This window comes from Poecilia reticulata, linkage group LG21 (genome assembly GCF_000633615.1).
Source record: "Poecilia reticulata strain Guanapo linkage group LG21, Guppy_female_1.0+MT, whole genome shotgun sequence".
Taxonomy (NCBI): Eukaryota; Metazoa; Chordata; class Actinopteri; order Cyprinodontiformes; family Poeciliidae; genus Poecilia; species Poecilia reticulata.
The window spans coordinates 12165145-12174279 of NC_024351.1; the positions used below are offsets into that span (position 1 = coordinate 12165145).

Below are 9135 nucleotides of genomic sequence, written 5' to 3' on the forward strand. Positions count from 1 at the left end.
TGCTGCGCCCTCTTGTGTTTCTATTTTTTAATTACAGGAGTCCCCAAAATGTAGTCGTATCTGTAAGTATCTGTGCCACACTAATGAGACCAAAAGTCTCATTCTGGCCATCCCTGTGAGTACAATCTTACTCTGGCGCAGCCTGAGGTAACCCAAGCCTTGTGTTTATATTTTGTGGTAATGCTGCTAATTAGGGATGATTCAGAATGTGAGCCGCTGAGTAAAAATCTCCTGATCTATGCAGCATGAATTCTCTGAATAAAGATATGCAACTGTTTTCAGCTCTGGGCTGCTTTAAACTCTGCATCCGCATGATTCCTCAGTGACCTAAACACCTCCCTGCATTGACTTCTCACTTTAAGCCCACTCACTTTCTATTACCATAAAGATGGTCACGAAGCTTCTTAAAATACAAATTTATTCTTCTACTAAACTAAGAAACAAGCTAAGAGAAGCAGAACTTGATGATGAATCTTAATCTCAGGAAATGTTATAGTTCAGAATATGAAATATGGGGAAGGCTAGCTGGCAAAATAAACAGATGAACTCTTTATTTGAATAGAAATATATATATAAAAAATCATACTTCCTGCTTTTAATAGCATTAGAGAATGAGAAAATAGTTTAGTCAAAAATAATACTAACAATTTATTGTATTAAATACACATATCACTCTGGTCAGCAAAGAAGAAGAAACCAGTGCAAGAATATAAAGGCTTTTCTATATTGCATATCTGGAGTGGGGTATATTTTATTGGTACATATCATAAAGTTATATTTTACTGAAATAAAAATAAGAATTAATAGTCGTCAGTCTAAAATGAAGTCTGGACATGAATTAATGTATTCCCTTATGTTAAGATAAATGTGTGATTCTTGCATTATGTGTTTTTTAAAGGAACTATTCAGATGCAACTTAACTATTTAGGTCAATCGGAGGTAAGATTAAAAAAAGAGAAAGAAAATAACACAATCTTAAAATAGTCTATTCTATTCTATTAACTCTCAAATTCAGTTTTATCTTCTTCAGATATTTTTTATATATACCTTGCACCAGCTTGAACACTATTGCTTTTTTAATCCAGCAGTTTCACTTTAAATCCTGAATATCGTGTATGTGCTTTTGCTTTTACGTCAATTGAGCTATTTCTTTATTTTTTTTTAAAAAAACGTTGCTGTGAAATTGTTTCCTTGCTTCAGGTGAGAACTTTGGTGTAACATTAAATCTGTTGACGGCAGATCAATACTTGGCCAGTACAGGCGCAGACTTCGTAAAAATGGCGTCTGATGCAGGTTGCCCAGAGACCAGCAGCAGAGCTCTTATTGACCAAAACAACATCAGTGTTTTGTAAGTCATCTCTCCGAGGCATGAAGTCTGCCGTTGCGTCGAGAGTTGCGTCGGACAAGGAAGCGCACACCAACCGCCTTCATCATTTTCACCATCATGGGAATCTACGGCCGCACTGCTGCACAGCTCTCTAACCAACATGAATGTCTTTACGCGTTCCAGGGGACATGATCGCCGTTCGCTCGTTTGTCGCCCGTTTACGATCGAAGAAGAAGTGACCTTCTCTGAAACGGAGGATGTCAGCTCTGAAAAAGGTAAGAAGAAAGAAGTACGGAGACTGGCGGAGTGTTTGTTTATGCACGAACACCGAGCTTGTGACGCGGGGCTTGTTGTTTTTCTTCTTCTTCTTATTGGGTTCAAATCCAGGTGCATCTGCCCTGATGCGTACTAGAGTTTTTTATTTTTATTTTTTTAATATTGACCATCTGATGAAAAGCATGCCACGCACACCTAAAAGCTCACGTCTCAAGAAAAAGCCAGAAGTTCTGCAGAAGCAGAATGAGTCACTCAGTGACTGATTTTTCACTTTGTCGTTTATCAATCAATCGCACCCGAACATGAATGATGTGTGGGTGAGGTGTGGGGAGTGTTGTTAGTGTTTGGAGAATGAGGATGGAGGGGGGGGCACACATGTTTCTCCTGTTTATTATTGCCCACATGTTCCCATTGTGTTGTTTCCCACCATTCAGTCAATCTGTGTGTGTATATATGTGTGTGTGTGTGTGGTGACTCAGCTGTACTATATCTGTCATCCATCTTTTCATCTGTCACAGGTGTTACCATGGCTACTACAGACTCACTGCTGTCTTTTCTTTGAGAAGGACTCAGGTAAGCTGTGGGAAGGGTGACTCATTCACCTTTAATGGGGGCATGCTCACTTTAATAGACAGTTTATCTTTTTACATCTTGTAACTGGCTTGCCAGTAGCACTGATTTGCTGGAATGAGACATTAGGGGGGCATTAACACTGGTCAGAAGGAGAAGCTGTGGGAAAGCTGTAATTTCTTTTCTATTTTCACCAAGGGGGACAGATTTTTGTGTAATCTTTTTTGACAGTGCTTTTCATCAAAACTTCTTCAGCCTTTTCAGAGGTCTTTCAAAGCCTTTCTTTGGGTTTTGGCTGCTGTTTTATTTAGTTTCGCAGCAGGCCATGTGCCTGCACATGTCATGCAGTGTTTGCCTAAAAACAATAAAGTGGACAGGCACAAAATCAAGAAAAAAGGAAAAACGTCAAACTCAGATATGACACAAGACCCGAGAGATGCATCAACCTTGGACTGATTCTGCTGTACCTTTGTAACCTTTTCACATCGTGTCGTGTTACAACCAAACTTCATTGGATGTCAGACAAACACCAACTCAGAATAACACATAATTGTTAAGGGGCAGGAAATAGTACATATATTGTTTATTTTTATTTTTTTTAGCATTTTTAATTTTTTTTTTATTGTCATTAAATAAAAATCTGAAAAGTGGGGTGTGCATTTGTATTTGATTCTGTCCGTGTAGCTCATAATTCCCAACCCTGGACCGTAAGCTTTCAAAGGGACACAAGTACCGTATTTTCCGCACTATAAGGTGCACCGGATTATAAGGCGCACCTTCAATGAATGGCCTATTTTAAAACATTTTTATATAAGGTGCACCGCATTACAAGGCGCACAGAATAGACGCTGCAGTAGAGGCTGTAGTTACATTATGCATCCACTAGATGGAGCTGCACTAAACGGAATGTCAACAAAACAGTCCGACTCTGGTCGGCGAGGAGAGCCTTCCGCGACTGGGCCGGGGCGTGGCCGGACGATGGTCACCCTCCTCCGTTCGTGCACAGCATGTTGGTGGAGAACGTGGTGCTAAATGACCTGCAGACGACCTGATTCTAGACGGTTGGTAGGTAGATAGGTCAGTCAAACTTTATTAATAGATTACAAACCAGGGTTCTGACAACTATCCCAGCATGCACTGCATGCTTCTTCTTCTACGGCTGAAAATGAAGTTGGCGGCTGCTTACCGTAGTTGCTAGACCCGTTGTGGCTCAATATTGGTCCATATATAAGGCTCACCGGATTATAAGGCGCACTGTCGGCTTCTGAGGAAATTGAAGGTTTTTAGGTGCGCCTGATAGTGCGGAAAATATGGTAAACATTTGGAAGAAGGAGCTCTAGTCAAATGAGAAAAAAATAATAATCTTTTGGCTATATTTACAGTGCACAACCTCAAGTTTTGTTGAAGTAACGTGTAAACTTTAATATTTATCTAAATCAGTATACTAATCATTCACCAAATCTGCATATTTTGTGCAGCTGCTACTTACATTTTCTTTCCAGTTCTGCTAACTTGCTGTGAAATTGTTCAGCACACACTTCGATCTCGAAACACATCGTAAATCAAAAGCAAGCAGATGCTTATAGCGATGATAAATTGTTGCTTGTTTCTGTTAAATTTCTCTGTTACACTCCACCAAAGCCAGCTTCATGCCAAGACTCTCGCAGCGATTAAAGAAAGTTAGCAAATGTGAGATGGCGGCGACGTTGTGGTGTGTAAAGTAGAAAAATGTTGCCAGTCATTAATTAGTTTCACTCTGCGTGACTCCTTCTCTCAGCAGAGGTCAGAGCTCAGAGAAACATCGGAGTGAAAAACAGCTACAGGGGTCTGCTGACTTTCTCCTGGCATATTTTGGGGTATTGATGTTGATCAAATGCTGCTTCATGGAAACACTGAGCTCAGATCGCGTCACTGCCCCCTTGATGCTTTTGAAGCCAAAGGCCAAGATGAAATCACCAAATATGGATCTAATTTATTCATTCGCCTTGAAATTATGTCTCCTCTACATGGCACACAAATGAAGGACGCGAGAAGGAATGAAGGCACAGTCGTAGTAATCTTAATAACATTTCTCTATGTTTTCCTCGTGGAGCCAAGTTCTTTTAATTAGAGATGTAATGATCCGATACTTGTGGCAGATTTTCAGTCTTATTTTTCCGCAAAGCCCTGACCTGCCTGTGTTAATTTCTCATTTCTCTTTAAGAAAGTACAATTAATCAGTGTTCAGCGTATTTCTTTCTAGCACTTCCTGCTCTGAACGCTAATTAATCATTATAGAGGCCGAGGCAACGTCACACTTTTGGTGTCAGAAAGCAGTTGCTGTAAAACAAGGTGTTACTGCTTTTAAGAGACATAGTGATCATGGAGTTCACATTTTATGTTAGCGATTGAAACAAATATTAAGGTTAGCTTCACTAAAATAGTAGTCTTTGTGGTTATTCTAAAACAATGTAGGATAAGTCTGGGATTTCCAAAAGGTTGCTAATGTTGACCAAATTGTGTATGAAGCAGCCAAAACAGAAAAAAAATAGTAGATGGTGTAGAAATGAAATAACCTGCACCCACCAAAATCCAACTTTATGTTAAAGCARCCTGAGTTCCTGGTCTGGATGCTTTTATTGAATTTACACTTTCCTTCATTTCCATATTCTGCATGGTCTGACTAAAAATATGTCAGATATCAAAAATAGCCACATTTTGAGTCTTCTTTTTTCACAGTAACAACTGTGAAGAGTTGTGGTTAGACCTGTTAGGGGTTATGTTTACTGACTTGAAAAAAAGATTTGATATGTTGAAACTCTAACCATTTGATTATTCTTAACTAGATGATTTCAAGTTATTAGTTTTTCAAGTTTTCTGAAAAAATGTGGCAATGTTTAAGACACTCATAGCAATTTAAATGCAGTTTCTTTCTAAGCTACTCTTGTTCAATAAACCGCTTACGCCTGACTAAAAACCATTTATGAAAATTAAATCGGTAAATAAATTTGTGTCCCTCATATATAATTGGCCTATTTCATTTAGCTGAATCTACAAACACAAATGTGTATCCCAGGTTACAATTCACGTAACTGGGCAAATCAATTTCTGCCTGGCAGAATATTATTCCAAACACTCCTTTGCAATTGCGACATTGTACGTACAGCATTGATACTGCAATGATGGAGCCACAGTAAGATACACGATCTAGACAGAAAAGGCTTTCAAGGTCCTTCAGAAAGACTGAATAAATGTTGTTTGAGAGCACTTTGAAAGATTACATTGATCAATGACTATCCGATAATCAAAAAAAGATCAGATTTGGCTTGTTTTGCTAAGGTAGTAGCTGTGTTTTGATTTTGCATGTCATCTAAATGCCACTGTTTGTTTTTGCTGTTCAGTATTAAAATGTCCCCCTTACAGTTAAAAACACGTGGATATCAGGTCCAACAGCGTTTGTTGGACTTGGACTAATAGTCGTGTGTGATAATCGCGTTGTGTAAATGTCCCTTTTCTGTTTTACAAATGAGCTGACAGGGGAGATTCAGCCCACCTACCCACAGAGATTATCTGGGAGTTAATCATGTGTGGTGTCCCACTGCGACTTCACAGCCTTTGTCAGCAGGAAAACTTTTGCTGAAGGGAGGATAGATAGTGGAACGTCATTCCTTATTTGATGTGCACAACGTAAAGAACCGCCAAGAGTTTAATCGGCTTCATCAGCCACACGCAGAAGCTGCTCTTGATCACATCTTAGTCATCATTTTCTCAAGGTTGGAGAAGAATGTTAATGACTGCGTGAAGCAGATAGTTTTAAGGAATATAAACCACAAATTGCATGCGGCTGTTCATGAATTTCTTTCTTTTTTTTTGTTAGAGATGGAGTTTACAGTTCATAGATGAGGATCTTAAGATATTGAAATCTCTGTTTGGGAAGCATTTTAAAAATAATGATAATAAAAAAAAAAAACAGGATAGCACCACTAGATGGGACTGTTTCATAACTCACATGCCTTGATCTTTCTAGTGATTCTCCAAACCTGACCAGTTTTACAACAGGCTGTGAATTGCTTTAGAGCAGTGTTTCTCAACCCTGGTCCTCAGCGCCCCCCTGTCCTGCATGTTTTCGCTATTTCCCTTCTGCCACACACCTGAATTGTATCTCTGGGTGATTAACAGGCTTCTGCAGTAATTGACGGTCATGCAATCATTTGAATCAGCTGTTCTGGAATAGAGGCACATCTAAAACATGCAGAGCAGGGGGGCGCTGAGGACCAGGGTTGAGAAACACTGCTTTAGAGGGAAAACCTTAGGAATTACTTTTTTTTCTGCTCAATACTTTTAGCACCCCAACTATTCAGCTGGAGGTACTGAAACGTCCTTATGCAAATGACCCAGGTTTGAAAGGAATTATTTAATAGTTCCATATATTTGTACATATATGTTATCTATTATGTTCTCAGGAATTGGTGGATTGACGATGAGCACAACTTTGATTTTCAAGGACTAAAAATTGGACAAAGAAGTTAGAAGTTTCCAGCTTAGTTAATGCTGACTGAATATTTGACCATTCTTTTTGGTTGCATTGATTTATTTAATTAGAAATGATTGTTTATGGGCTGCAGAGTGGCCTGGTTGCTAGTACTGTTGCTTGGGAGTAGGTTTGAATCCTACTTTGGGGTCTTTCTGAATGGAGTTCGTCATTCATCGTGCCACCCAATGCACCAGTAACATCTGAAGTGAAACAGATCAACAGTATGATGCTACCACCACATTGTTCAACTGTTGGTACTTTGGTCTTAGGTTGAAAAACCTCACATTGACTCCTTTAATTCTTTTCGTGATGAATAGCTACATTTTTGTAAAAAATATCACCAGAAGACATTTGGATTGTCCGTGTGGTGCTGCGAACCTCAACCAAGTTCAAGTTGTTCTCTTTAAAACCAGTTAAATGTTAAATTCAGTCAATTTATAGTTTATATTTAGCTGCAGCTTCGGTGGGTTTTGGTTGCTTTATAACACTCCAGCCAGTTTCCATTCATCTGATGGTGAAAAGGCAGATTGGGATAAAATCAATCCTGTTGAAAATGTATAGACTATGCTTAAAATCGGTCTATGTCTGCATGCCAACTAATTTTAACAAGCTTGAAAATTGTTTAACTATTTATCTTAAATTATAAAAACATACAATAAATTCAATGTTTTCACCACAGCTACCATAAAAACAATGTAGCCATTAATTTACTGTCAGTTTAAGGGAGCAAAGTAAAGAAAACCACTGTCTCAGCTCCCAGAGATCTTGGACACTCAAACCTTCGTCTATCTGCTCTGCTAATCCTTTATATCTGTATCATCTGTTGCTCACAGATCATTTTCCTCTTAGGCGGAGAAGTATTCTCCCGCTGAACTCGTGCTGCTCAGAATACAAATGCTCGCTTACATTAGATTCTAAAAATCAATAGGATCCTTTCCCAATCTGTATTAATTCCTCTCTCAGATTGTCTCTGAACCCTTGAAGCTCTGCTTTCACTGCAGAACGAAGAGGATGTCGAAGGAGAAAAGACGTGAGGGGAATCTGAGGGCATTTAAACTTTGAGATCAAGTCTTCTGCTTGATGGGTGAAATGTGTGGTTCTAGTTTGGACAAAAGAAATCCCCAGACTTTTAAACGCCCGCTGCTGCGTTGAGCTTAGAAGTGCCGCACTGAAAGGGAACCACTGATTTTGGCTTTCTGGTCGGTCGTGATTCATTTTCTCAACGGACTGTGTGCCATTCAAACACCTGGAGGTAGAACACAAAACACGCCAGATCTCTGTGATGCAAGCTGGGTGCTTACAAGAGCACGTAAAAAAAATGACTTTTTTTTCCCCCTTCCCAGAAAATGATGTCATTGCAGTGAATGGGTTAGGTTTGGGGAGCTTTCATGTCATAATTAAAAGCGGAACATACATGAACACATGCAGCGTTCGAAGAGCTTGGAAACAAGAGCCGAATTATGAGCATTTCGGTGCTTGCTGCAGCCTCTGTGAGGAGGAGACTGTAAAGCAAACGCACGGAGATTGAGAAACGCAGACACAAGGAGGAGGCATGAGTGTGCATGCTGATTGGGATGAGAGTGCGTGGAGCCGCTGAGCTGCAGAACTTCCGAATCCAGCAGATGGGAAAGTCCACGTCCTGGCTTTGTGATGATCCGTGGGAGCAACATGCAACTCGCGCCGCTGCCTCTCACTGCTGCAGTGGAGGAGTAAATGCAGAGCCCGACACTGCTCCAGGTGATCCACAGCAGCCCAGCAGACTGCTCCCTCCTCAGCCTTCCCTCTCCTCTTCTTCCTCCTTCTCCTTCTGTACCTCCACCTCTTCCTCCTCCACCTTTTCCTCCACCTCCTCCTCTTCTTCTTCCTCCTCCTATGTCAGCGCTCCTGTCTTCTGTGGGCTTTGGAAAAGATAAGAAAGGAACAGAAAAAAAAACACACAAGAGGAGGAATCCTGCTTTCCCCCGCTGTTCTCAAATGAGACACACCTCTGCATGACTATCAGCCGCTTCCCTGTCATCGTGTGAAGACGCGCCGCATATGTGCTCCAATGTCTCTGGAACATAGAGCTGCTGCAAGGTAGGAAGGCTCGGATCGATCCAGGGAAGCACTCCAACACTTCTTTTCTCTGGTTTCTCTTCTCTAAAAGAAGATGTGCATCTTTTCAAGCTTGCATGCATTTGAATTTAACAGGTAGAAGACAAGTTGCCATAGCAGATTAGGTAACCGGTATTCCTTGCGATCGATGGGAGTCACAGAAAGCTGTCAGAGGCACATACATTTGTTTCTACTTTTAGGGGGAAAAGCAGCTTTTTTTTTCTACTCCCCACCCCCCAATCGCTCGGAGGGATTTGCAAGTCTTGTGTGTTTGTGAATGTAGGCGTGTGAAACAGACTCAAGCAGAATGAGAGGAATTCATCCAGGCTTGACGATTGAAAAAACTGATTAAAAA

At 40.4% G+C, this 9135-nt stretch overlaps 1 protein-coding gene across 6 annotated transcripts in view; it reads left to right on the forward strand.

Moving 5' to 3' along the window:
* The first annotated feature begins 1249 nt into the window (after positions 1 to 1249).
* Positions 1250 to 9135, forward strand: part of dlgap2b (discs, large (Drosophila) homolog-associated protein 2b) — a 92170-nt gene continuing 84284 nt past the window's right edge. For 2 of the 6 annotated variants that reach the window (XM_008397422.2, XM_008397423.2), the window contains exon 1: positions 1257 to 1602. In XM_008397422.2, coding sequence (XP_008395644.1) covers positions 1488 to 1602 — 115 coding nt within the window. In that variant the 5' untranslated portion in view covers positions 1257 to 1487. Of the gene's footprint in view, positions 1603 to 2121; positions 2177 to 7339; positions 8763 to 9135 lie in introns of those variants that run through there. The other 4 variants (XM_008397424.2, XM_008397428.2, XM_008397425.2 and 1 more) reach the window with 4 other exon arrangements.